The sequence below is a fragment of the Rhinatrema bivittatum genome, chromosome 4, assembly GCF_901001135.1.
Source record: "Rhinatrema bivittatum chromosome 4, aRhiBiv1.1, whole genome shotgun sequence".
Lineage (NCBI taxonomy): Eukaryota > Metazoa > Chordata > Amphibia > Gymnophiona > Rhinatrematidae > Rhinatrema > Rhinatrema bivittatum.
In genome coordinates, this window is record NC_042618.1 from 121,258,573 (window position 1) to 121,271,555 (window position 12,983).

At 45.6% G+C, this 12,983-nt stretch overlaps 1 protein-coding gene across 2 annotated transcripts in view; it reads left to right on the plus strand.

Moving 5' to 3' along the window:
* The window catches only part of ERH (ERH mRNA splicing and mitosis factor), a 63,441-nt gene extending 50,928 nt beyond the window's left edge, over positions 1–12,513 (plus strand). For both annotated transcript variants that reach the window (XM_029598800.1, XM_029598801.1), the window contains exon 4: positions 12,051–12,513. In XM_029598800.1, the coding sequence (XP_029454660.1) occupies positions 12,051–12,153 (103 nt within the window). In that variant the 3' untranslated portion in view covers positions 12,154–12,513. The remainder of the gene's footprint in view (positions 1–12,050) is intronic.
* Positions 12,514–12,983: the final 470 nt, after the last annotated feature.

Here is a 12,983-nt window from a genome sequence, read left to right on the forward strand (position 1 = left end):
CGGGTGCCAGCACTTCTCTGTTGAATGCTCTGTTGAATGCTGCTCTGTTGAAGGCAAACTCCAGCTAGAAATCATATCATATCAACCAATCGAAGTTAATCAAGTTAACAAGTTAATCAAATTAGCCAATCTCACATATATCCACAACTGGTTTTCGAAGAGAAAACTGAGGAACAGAGCCTCGTGCACGGGTATATGTAGTGCTGACGTCAGATTGAAATCTGACTCAGTCTCCAACCTCTATCAGGAGCACACTATACCCATTGGTCCTGAGTCCATCTGTCTACACTAAGGAAAACGAAATTATCAGGTAAGTAATTTCTCCAATTTAACTAATTCTTGCGCACTAGAAGGAACAGGATTGTGATAATCCTTAAAGATGAGGGAGAATTTTATACATATGTATAATACTTATCTCCAGTTAATTTTATATGTATAATCATCTCCAGTTACATCAGCAGACCAGTATGACTTTTTGTATATGGCTAGCTATGTATAACGTATGCAAGCATGCAACACTACGTTGAGCTAAAAATGCTGTTTTAATTGGTCCAATGGGCTGTCAGCCTAAAAGAGAACATACTCTTGTTTCTTTTCACCACATGCCATCTGTGTCATGGCAGGTTTAACTTTTAAGCAGGACACAGACCTCCATTTGCATTTTATTTTAAATTCATTCTTTTTATTCCTCCTGCAATTGATTTGTCTTAATTGATTCCTGAACATACCCAGATCAGTCCAGACAAGTGGGTTTTATTCATCCCTACCAGCAGATGGAGGTAGAGAACAAAACTTTGGGCACTGCCACATATATGAGAGTGCCACCTGCAGTCCCTCAATATTTCTCTTCCTCCAGCAGATGGTAGAGGTGCTAACCCTGCAGTCCTGACTGACTGGATATTTTAAGGAAGATTGCTCCCCGAGGTGACAGGCTCCTGCAGAAGGGTCGTCCCTTGGGTTGAGCTGGGCAAACGGTGGGGTTGGATGCCCCTGGCCAGCTTCAGCCGACAACCCCGGGACCACTGACAGCCAGTGGTCTGGTTCCCTCGGTGGGCCCGAAGCCCCTCTGCCTGCCCAGGTCAGGGAAGTACCTTTACTTTTATTTTTGTGCTTTCCTGAGTGTCTGGGCCTTTAAATCTTTGTGTAAAAAAAAAAAAAGTCACCGGCAGCTGTCTGCTTTTGCAACAGCAGAAGCATGTGGCAGGCTGTGCAGCCTAGCAGGCTGAAATCCTCGGCAAGATGGGCAGGTGCAGGCCAGGCAGTAAGTGGGCAGAACGGGGGATCATTCGGAGGAGGGTGGTCCCGGTCGGGGCAGATTCACGCCGTTGGGGGCTGGCTGTACTCCCGAATGAGCCGTGCGGTTTTCAGTCGTGGCAGTGGCCTGTTCACCGCGCCAGCGGGAAATTCTCGGGGCAGCGCGCCCTCTTCAGGGTTTGACAGCTGCTGTGTGGTGTGCCCCTCCCCCTCGCGATCCGGGCCGCGGGAAAGCGCGGCAAGCATAGGATTGCCTGTTTGGATTTTTATTTTGCCTTGCTTTATTTCTTGGTGCTTGTTATGAGAGACAAGTAGCTCAGAGAGGCCTGCAGGGCCTGTGGTAGCCCGTCGGCCGGCCTGAATCACCTCCTCTGCATGGAGTGTGCTGGAGGGGGCGTCTGAAAAGCAAGCAAAGCCGTGGAGGCATTCGCGGCGGTGGCGCTAGGATCACAGGAGGGAGTGGCTATGGCTGCAGATGCGGAGCCGGATAGGGGGGCTTCTCCCCGGGGATCCGGGGGAGGGTCCCCTCCGCTCCTGTCTCCCATGGTTTGACCTAGGGAACAAGGTCTGGATGTCTCTGGGTCTAGCAGCCCCAAGCGCCCTTCGGGGGCCCCTGAGGGGGGAGTTTCGCCCGAATTCATACTTTTACTGCACGAGGCCTTCCTGGCTAGGCAGGCAGGTGAGTGAAGTATCACAGAAGGCCCGACGGGTTCAGCAAAGCAGGGGAAGGTCCCCCCCTAAAGGTTCCGCGGGCCTGCGAACTCTGCCTCCTGAGGGACGGCTAGCACGATTGGAATCTGACTTGGAAGATTCAGACGAGTCTAAGCAGGAGGATGAGGTCTCCTCTGAGGCCGATCAGGGTGGGGACCTGATTGGGGGTCCCCCTCTGGACCCAGAGGACTCTAAAACTGAACAGGGGACCTTGGAGGGTCCGGAGGCTGAAGGTGATGATCTCCCGGTGATCCGGCTTTTCAAGAGAAAGGAGCTTCGCCCGCTTATACCTCAGGTGTTGGAGGAGCTGGGGATTACGCTCACCCTTCAGAGGCTGAAGGGGTTAATCCAGTTCTGGATGGTCTATGGAACCCCCCCCCCCCCCCCCCCCCCCCCGCTTTCCCAATTCCGAAGAAAATCCAGGAAATTGATCAACCGAGAGTGGGATTCCCCCGACTCGGGTCTGCGAGTTGGCAGAGTGATGTCCAAGCTTTATCCACTTCTTCCGGACCATCTGGACGTTCTCATGATCCCGAAGGTGGATTCGGCAGTTTCAGCAGTCACTAAGACGACCACTATTCCGGTGGCTGGAGCTTCCGCTTTGAAGGATGTTCAGGATCGGAAGTTGGAAGTGCATCTCAAGTGAGCATTTGAGGTCCTGGGGCTCGGCCTGTGAGCGACAGTCTGTGCAAGTCTGATGTAGCGGGCCTGTTTGTGTTGGATCCAGAAGCCACAGGAGCAGTCGGCCTCCGGGACTCTTTCCCCAGTCCAGGCGGCCCGCCTGGAGGCAGGGGTTGCCTATGGTGCAGATGCCTTGTAGGACCTGGTGAGAACCACAGCCCACGCTATGGTGTCGGTGGTGGTGTCCAGATGACACTTGTGGCTACGCAACTGGTCAGCGGATCTTTCATCAAAATCGCAGCTCTGTAATCTGCCCTTTCAGGGGAAACTGCTGTTTGGTGAGGACCCCAATCATCTAATGAAGTCGCTGGGAAAGACAAAGGGCAATAGGCTGCCAGAGGATCGAAAGTCTGGCCGGAAACCTTTCTCTTCTCAGCCTTGCTTTCGGAAGTCCAGATGTTTTCGTCAGATAAGGCCCTCGGAGGGGCCTTGGCCCCAAGACAATCCTCACATAGGCAACAGTCTTTTCAAGAGGCTGGAAGGTTATCTAGAGGCGGATCCACCCAGGGTGCGGTTGGCAATAAGTCCTCACAATGAGATCCGGCAGGTCCACTCCTCATCTCTGGTAATCGGGGGCAGGCTGGCCCGGTTCTACGGGGAGTGGACCAAGATCACTTACGACCGGTGGGTGTTGAGCTTGGTGAGAAACGGCTATGCCTTAGAATTTTCTCGCCCACTGCTGTCGGTCTTTCTGGAGTCGCGTTGTCTTTCCCGAAGCAAGCGGGCAGCAGTCCAGGAAACAATTCAGCGGTTGTTAAATCTGGAGGCGGTTGTACCGGTGCCAGTGTCAGAACAGGGACAAGGCAGATATTCCATCTATTTCGTGGTGCCCAAGAAGGAAGGCAAGTTCCGACCTATCCTAGACCTGAAGAAAGTCAACCAGAGTTTGAAGGTACCACGTTTTCAGATGGAGACGTTGCGCACCGTAATTGCGGCGGTACTGGGAGGAGAATTTTTGGCGTCTCTGGATCTCACCGAGTCTTATCTGCATATCCCCATCCATCAGGAGCACCAGAGGTTTCTCAGATTCATGGTTCTGGGACAGCACTATCTGTTTCAAGCATTGCCTTTCGGGCTGGCCACCGCCCCGCGGACCTTTACAAAGGTGATGGTGGTAGTGTGGCAGCGGTGCGACAGGAGGGATTGTTGATGCATCCGTACTTGGACGATTGGCTGATTATGGACGAAGCCACTAGAGGAATGTGTGCCACTAGAGTTCAGTTGCTCCTGGAATCTCTAGGCTGGGTTATCAATGTGCAGAAGAGCCATCTGGTCCCCTCCCGTGCCCTCGAATACTTGGGAGCCCGTTTTGACACCCAGCGGAGCAGAGTGTTTCGTACAGACAGGGTGAACAAAATTCAGGGGCAGATAGCACGTCTGCTTTGTCTACAGGTACCGAAGCTCTGGGATTACTTACAGGTCCTGGGCTCGATGGCATCCACATTGGAACTGGTGCCCTGGGCATTTGCTCATTTGAGGCCTCTGTAGAGAGCCTTGCTGTCCCGTTGGAATCCTCTGTCGCAACAATATTTCCTTCCCTGGCTCTGACGGAGTCAGCCAGGGCCAGTTTGGCCTGGTGGCTGTCGTGGAACAATCTGGAGAAGGGGATGCCTCTCGAGGTCCCGAAATGGGTGGTGGTCACCACGGATGCAAGTTTTCGGGGCTGGGGGGGCAGTTTGTCTGGGCAGGTCTGCTCAGGGCTTTTGGTCAACGTCGGAACAGACATGGTCCATCAATCGGATGGTGCGCATTTTCTCAGACAATTTGACCACGGTGGCTTACATCAACCGCCAGGGGCGAACCAAAAGTCCCATGGTAGCGCAGGAGGCTCAGCTGTTGTTAGTGGGCAGAGCTTCATCTCGAAGGAATCACCACCTCCCATGTCGCAGGAGTCGAGAACGTCCAGGCGGATTACCTCAGCCGGCAGCAGTTGGATCCGGAGGAGTGGGAACTCTCTCAGAGGGCCTGGTAGCTTCTCTGCGAACGGTGGGGAACCCCACAGTTCGATCTCATGACAATGAGTCTCAATACCAAGACGCAAAGGTTCTTCAGCTGCCGGAGGGGGTTCGGGGTGGTGGGGCTCAGTGCCCTCAAATGTCCGTGGCCGACCGGAGTCCTATACGTCTTTCCTCCGTGGCTGCTGATAGCAAAGGTACTCAAGTGTATAGAGGGCCACACGGGGTCAGTGATTCTAGTGGCTCCGGAATGGCCTCGCTGACCGTGGTTCTCGGATCTGGTGCAGCTGGCAGTGGACGGACCGCTACGCCTGACCTATTTACCGGATCTCCTGCATCAGGGTCCTATATTTTCCGATCAGGAGGATTGCTTTTGTCTCATGGCCTGGCTTTTGAGAGGAGGCAATTTGCGCGTGAGGGGGTATTCGGAACCAGTAATTACCACGCTGCTCCAAGCAAGACGCCCTGCTACCTCTTTAGCCTATTCCATGGTATGGAAGGTGTTTGAGACCTGATGTGGACAACAGGGATTGGATCCTCTTCAGATGTCTGTTTCCCATATTTTGTCTTTTTTGCAGGTGGATTTATCCAGAGGATTAGCCCATAGTTCCCTTCGGGTCCAGGTTTTCGCTTTGGGTTGTCTCAGAGGGAGAGTCCAGGAGAGAAGGCCTTGGCATTCCATCCGGATATGGTGCGTTTTCTATGAGTCAAACATCTGTCCACCTCTGCGTCGCATTTGTCCGGAATGGAATCTTAATCTTGTGCTACGGGTCCTTTGCGAGGAGTGGTTCGAGCCTTTGAATCGGGTATCTTTGAAGATCCTGACTCTGAAGACTGTCTTTTTGGTAGCTATTTGTTCGGCTAGAAGGATTTCGGAATTGCAGGCGCTTTCGTGCCGTGATCCATTTCTCTGGATATCATCCAATACGGTGTCCTTGCGTATGGTACCTTTGTTTCTTCCTAAGGTGGTGTCTGTTTTTCATGTAAACCAGTCAGTGGAGTTGCCTGGGTTTCCAGATTGGGCTCGGGATCCCTCGATGGGACGAGAACTTCACCTTTTGGATGTGAGACGGGTGGTATTACATTACTTGAGTCACTAGTGCTTTTCGTCGTTCTGATCATTTGTTCGTCCTGTTCGGGGGAGCAAAATAAGGGCGAAAAGGCGTCTAAGGCTTCTTTGTCTCGTTAGTTGAAAGAGACGATCTCTGCAGCTTATGTATCAAAAGGAAGAGCAGTTCCAGAGGGTCTTAGAGCACATTTGACTCTAGCTCAGGTGACGTCCTGGGCTGAGTGTCAGCTGGTGTCTCCCCAAGAGATTTGTAGAGCCGCGGTGTGGTCTTCATTGCACACTTTTACCGAGCATTACCGTTTGGATGTGCGGGTCCTGGAGGCAGCCCCTTTAATAGAGAGTGTTCTTCGAGCGGGTCTTTCGGGTTCCCGCCCAGTGAAAGAGGGCTTTGGTACATCCTGCTTGTCTAGACTGATCTGGGTATGTTCAGGAAAGGAAAATTGGTTCTTACCTGCTAACTTTCGTTCCTGTAATACCACAGATGTCCAGAGGCCCACCCTGAGGATCTCTGCCGAAAGACTGCTTGGTGTACTGCTGTATTTATTTGCAAAGCAGATTTGCCATTTTTTGGCTTCAGTTTCTAGGTTTAGCGTTTCTACATGGTTATCTAGTTGGTATGGGTTATCCATGTTGGAAGCCTATTCGCTCTTTATTTGTTCTGATCTTGGCTTGGGTATCGATTAATACTGAAGGACTGCAGGTGGCACTCGTATATGTGGCAGTGCCCAAAGTTTTGTTCTCTACCTCCATTTGCTGGTAGGGATGAATAAAACCCGCTTGTCTAGACTGATCTGTGGTATTACAGGAACGAAAATTAGCAGGTAAGAACCAATTTTCCTTTTTGAAAGACTCTAGGAAAACAAATTTTCTGTATGCAATATCATCTGCATTGTCCAGTTAGCTGGTCTGGCCTGTTAATTATTATAGGTTTATTTTATTTATTTATAAAATGTGTAGCCTGCTGAGCCACAGACCTCCAGCGGGTTACAATAAACATACATAATAGACATATATAATACAATTACAGTTAAAACAAAAATCTAAATAAAACCAACATAAAGCAAAAAAAAAACAAAAAACCTTTTCATTTAACCTGAAATGTCACATCCTCACTTATTGCAGAAGTTAGGGAGGAAACGCTAGTAGAAACAGATGGGTTTTCAAAAGTTTCCTGAAATGTAAAAGAACCTTCTCGGCCTTAAGTCAGGGAGCTCATTCCACAACTGAAAGCCAGCAACAGAGAACATTCGCTCACAGCATTGAGCCAGGTGAACAAATTTGATAGTAGGAATGATACGTCTTTTGATGCAGAGCATAAAAGGCGTGTAGGCAGATAACTGACAGGCCTAGGTAAACTATTGGGAGCAAGTTCATTCACTGCTTTGAAAACTAGTGTGAGAACTTTAAAACATATACACCACTGTACCAGTGAAGATGAGCTAAAATTGGAAATATATGGGAATAGAAACATAGAAATGACGGCAGAAAAAGACCAATTGGCCCATCCAGTCTGCCCAGCAAGCTCCCACACTTATTTTCCCATACTTATCTGTTTCACTGACCACCAAGTTCAGGGCCCTTGTTGGTAACTGTATGATTCAATTTTCCTGCCACCCCATGCCATTGATGCAGAGAGTAATGTTGGAGTTGCATCAAAGGTGAACATAAGGCTTAATGGTTACGGGTAGTAACCGCCGCATCAAGCAAGTTACCCCGATGCTTGTTTACCCAGACTGCACAGATCCATGCTTTGTTGGATGTTGCCTGAATGTAAATCCTCTTTTCCACATTTCTCCCTGCCGTTGAAGCAGAGAGCAACGCTGTATTTGCATTCAAAGTGAAGTATCAGGCTTAATTGGTTTAGGATAGTAACCGCCGCATTAAGCAAGCTACCCCACACTTATTTGTTTACCCAGACTGTAGTTCAGTCCTTGTTGGTTGTTATCTGAATGTAAATCCTCTTTTCCACATTTCCCTTTGCAGTTGAAGCAGAGAGTAATGTTGGAGTTGCATTAACCGTGTGACAGCTTATTGAGTAAGGGTAGTAATCACCAGGTAGTAGCCTCCATTCCAGCAAGCCACCTCCATGGCTTTTCTCTTCATTCCCATCTTCTAGCCTTTATGGATCCACAGTGTTTATCCCATGCTCCTTTGAAATCCTTCACAGTTTGTCTTCACCACTTCCTCCGGAAGGACATTCCAGCCATCCACCACCTTCTTCTTCTTCCTCCTAACATTAGTTCTAAGTCTTCCTCCCTGGAGTTTCAAATCATGACCCCTAGTTGTACTAAATTGTTTCCAATGGAAAAGGTTTGACGACCATGGATCATTAAAACCTTTCAAGTATCTGAAGGTCTGTATTTGGGAATAAAGAAGCATTCCCAAAACCAGATGAGCAGCTGAATTTTGAATGGTTTGTAAAGCTGTTAGTGGACTAAGGGAGACCCAAATAGAGAAAATTACAGTAATTTAGTGAAGTAAGGATTAATGACTGTGTAACAAGACTGAAGTCAGATGGAGATGACATAAGCTTGGTAGTACATAACATAGGAAGTTTGAAAAAAGTTACAAAGAAGAAGCTGAGTTTGTGAATGTAGAGAGAGAGCTACTCTAACTAAATGGCTTCAAGTTTAATTGGGATGTTAACATCTTTAAAGGCCCAAGTGGGGTTCAACACAAAGCTATTACAAGACAGCAATTCATTGATTTTTGAGAAACAATATTCCAATTTACCAAATGCAGTCATAGTGGACTTTATAGGAAAGACAAATTGCAGATCATCAGCCTAGAGTTTGAAAGAGATAGCTAACTGTGAGATAATGTCATAACAGAAGAAGGTAACTATTAAAGTAGAGAAAGCAAAGAGTCTTGGAGAATGCCAGTCATTAATGACCTAACAGAGGAAAATGAATTATCTAACACTACTCTTAAAAAAAAAAAAAAAAAAATCGGTCAGTGAGAAAAGAAGAAAACCAGCGAAGGACAGTGGAGCAAACACACAGATTCCAGAAGATGCAGCAGTGTGATGATTTAAAATGTCAAAAGCCGCAGATAAATAGACTAGAAAATACTACATACCCTTATCAAACCCTTCCCTAATAGTATTAAATGTAGATAGGAGTAACTCAGTATTATGATGAGGTCGAAAGCCAAACTGGGCCTCGTAGAGTATTTTATTATCAGAAAATCTAGAAGCTGGTTAAAGACCACTCTTTCAGTGACTTTAGCTAACATATGAAGAGTGGAGATAGGTCTATGTTTTGCTAAATCAGAAGTATTATCATTAGACTTTTTAAGAATAGGATGAACTGTTGCCTCCTTTAAATTAGAGGGTACTTTTCCCTGAATGAGAGAGGTCTGAACAATAGAGTTAAGTCGCCCATCTTACTCTTAATCACTGCTGTGGAGTATGAATTAACTGGGCAAAAATTGTCCTTCAACGAACCCAATATTGAATTAATTTCCATAGTGGAAGGGAGATCAAATTCCGACCAAAGAGAAAACAATGATGAAATATTGGTGGGGATACTAGCATACATGGGCAGACATTTTATAAGTTCCAAGATCTTAGTAATAAAAAATCCTGCAAAGTCATCGTTAGACAGGGAAACTGGAACGGTAGCCGCTAGATCCAATGTTTTAAGCAAAGAACAGACAATCCGAAACAATTCTTGTGGTTGGGAAATGGCAGCAGCAATTCTTTTAGAATAAAATTCTCGTTTGGCAGAATCTATAGCAGCTCTGCAAGCTGCAAGTTTAGACTATTAAACTTTTTTATTTACTATAGATTTGTTTTTTCGCCATCTTGGCTCTCCAAACCTCTGTTTTATAAATTTTTAATTCCATTGAATACCAAATTAATTAATTTCATAGGCGCTATTTCATCCAAGACCAATTGAAGCAAAGATTGCCATCTATTTACATCAGAATCTGAAAAGGTATGCAATGATGGAAGCCAACACGCAATAAATGTTCTGGGTCAATAAGGATGCGGTGCATAACACCACGACTCCCAGAATGAACTATAATTTTAAAACCTGGAATAATTATACAGTGAATCAACTAATGATCGGACCAAGGGACTAGAGTAGAAGAAACTAGCAATGATGAGAAATCCCCATAACACACAAAAATCTGTTTTCACACTAGAGAGAACATAGATGAAAGAAAAAACTCGCACCTGGAGGATAATGGGGATACCTCGATGTGTAAGTTAAAATGCCCCAGCAATATACTATTTCTCATGTCAGTTTTGGCTGCAAGCAAATAATCAAACAAGGAAGAACAATCAGATAGAAAACAGGAATTGGCCACTGTTGGTGACCTAGTATGACAGAGATAGGATGGAGGTGGTCCAGAGAAGGGTGACAGAACTGGTGGGGGGGTCTCCATCAGATTTATTTATTTATTTATTGTTTTTTATATACCGCCGCTCATCAGAGATATCACGTCGGTGAACAGAGAACAGATGACTTATGAGGAGAGGTTGAAGGACCTAAGTATGTATACCCTGGAGGAGAGGAGATGAAAGGGGGAGATGATATACAGATCTTCAGATACCTGAAAGGTTTTAATGATGCACAATCGGCAAACCTTTTCCATTCGAAAGAAATCAGTAAAACTAGGAGTCACGAATTGAAACTCCAGGGAGGACGACTCAGAACCAACATCAGGAAATATTTCTTCACGGAGAGGGTGATGGATGCCTGGAACTCCCTTACAGAGGAGGTGGTGAAGGCAAAAATAGAGAAGGATTTCAAAGGGGCATGGGATAAACACTGTGGATCTCTAAAGGCTAGATGATGGAACTGGGGAAAAGAGTGCATGGAGGTAACTCTGGTGTGGCAGTTACTACCCTTAACCAATAAGCCTTCATACTGTTGATGCAACTCCATTATTGCTCCCTGCTTTAACGGCAGGGGGAAAAGAGGAATTAGTTTTAGATAACCAACAAAGACATGAATTTTACAGTCTGGAAAAACAATCATGGAGATGATGCAATTCCAACAATTTTCTCTGCTTCAATGGCAAGAGGTAATAGGGATTTGGACTCAGACAGCAACCAACAAGGGTGCTGACTTTTATGATTTTGGGAAACTAGGTATGGGAGTGACTTGTATTGTGTGGCAGATGCTGCCATTTTGGGGGAGACCTATATGGCATGTCTAATGCTACCATGAGCTTGCTGGGCAGACTGGATGGACTGTTTGGTCTTTTTCTGCCATCATTTTTATGTTCTTATGGCTGTAAATCAGACAGACTCCCCAGTTTTGTGATGAGGTCAGAAAAAGCATCTCAGGAGGGGTTGAAGTTTCCGTTGGTACAACTGTCAGACCATGAGAGGCCTTGGCTGCTATAAAAAGGCTGCCACCACATCCAGAACCCCATGGTTTAGAAAAAAAACAATGTACCCAGGCAGTTGCAGCTGGTGCAGCAAAGTATTATCAGAGGAAAGGAGCCAGGATTCAGTGATGCACAAGACATCTAATGAAAGGTCTTTGATTAAATCAACTAAAATGGGAATCTTTCAGCAAATGGGCTCAGCATTAATAAGATATAAGAGCACATCTGGGCAAATAGATCAAGGGTTAATTGGATCCCGATGAACAGGTAATAAATAATTAACAATACCCCTAAGTCTATGATGGCTGGTAGCATTAATGGGTAAAGAACCATAGCATCCTCTGCCATAAATCATGGGGATGTGATGTTCCATTTCAATGGAAAGGGATAAAAAAATAACAGGCCAGATTAAAGAAAAAGGAACTTTTTAAATAAAATCATACCCCAAGGCAAACATGGTAACTATAGGGTTTTCTTTGCCCAGGGCAGTAGTTATCCTATATCTTCAGGTTCAATTATTTTTTTTGGGGGGGAGGGGAGGAAATACTTCATACCTCTTTCAGGTTAGGACTTTGCTGTTACAGGGAATACAGAATTCCTCATATTTACATACTAAAGGGATTCAAGAAATGTTCATCTTACTCTTCCCTTTGCAATGAACGATTGCTAAATAACATTCACAGTGTAGATACTGCCAGCCTGCTTAGCACCAAAGGCTGAAGCTATCATCTCAAGTGCTAGGTAATGGCCTCTCTTACAGAATTATAAAATAAACTCTACTGCTATGAATATTATGTGCTGGGTCTGTTTTAATGTATGGCATCAGGAAAACGCATTCTCCCCATACATATCTAAACTTTCGAGGCTCCTGGAACACATTGAATGGTTTGCCACAGCATATCATCTTTTCTTTTCTCTTGTGCTTTTTCTGTGAATCTATCTTCTGGTCACTAATTCAAATTTTGCATTATTTTCCACATGATTTAAAACACATTGCCATATTAACTTACCTTTTTTCTCCTGTTCTTTTGCCTTAGTTATCGTGCGGATACTCAGACATACCAACCCTACAATAAAGACTGGATCAAAGAGAAGATCTATGTTCTGCTCCGCAGGCAGGCCCAGCAGGCAGGCAAATAAGGAAAAGAGCCCTGCTGTAGGGATTGGGATGACGGATGGATGGAATTTGGACAAAGGGGGTGTGTATAGTATGCCGTAGTAGAAGTGTTTTGTATTATATGTTGTACTTTTTATTCTTTTCTCTTTATATATTTACAATGATTTTTGAGAGACAACACTTAACATTGGCAGGGAATTTACAGTAGCTGATGTTTCTTTAGTTGGCCATTGTTTTGTTTTATGTTCAAATCCCACAGCAGTTTCTACCTGCTTGAATCATATTCACCAAGAATGTCTGCCTCAAAGCTTGAAAACGTGGTTTATGTCTTTGAGAATGATTATGTTAGAGGAAAAATAAAACTCTGGTTAATGGAAACCTGGTATGTGTCTTGTGTCTTTTTTTGTAGGGATGAAGATGGGGTTCTGTCCTACCTGAATAGGAAGTTATGCAGGACAGAGAGATTGCAGCTCTATCTGGGCAGTTAGGGTATGGCTTTGGAATTGGGCAGTGAGATACTTCACTGGCTTCCCATCAGCAAAGTCTTCAGTAAACACGTAAACAGAGAGAGTACCATAAAAGCCCACTTTATTAAGAACATATGACACCTGAAGTAAGCTAGCCTCTCACATGTGATCTGTGCTAGAAAGAAGGGCTGCATGGTAGAAGGCCCTTTAGAAACGTAGGAGGTATTAGTAAGTAATGAGTAAATGGGCTTTCAAAATCTGAAATGAATATTGAAGCAAAGAAAATAATGCTTGAACTTGCCTGTTGTGCTGTTTGTCACACTTTTGTAATGATTGAGTGAGGATGCTCATATCAAATACTTTTGTCCTGGAGAGTAGGCCAGTTG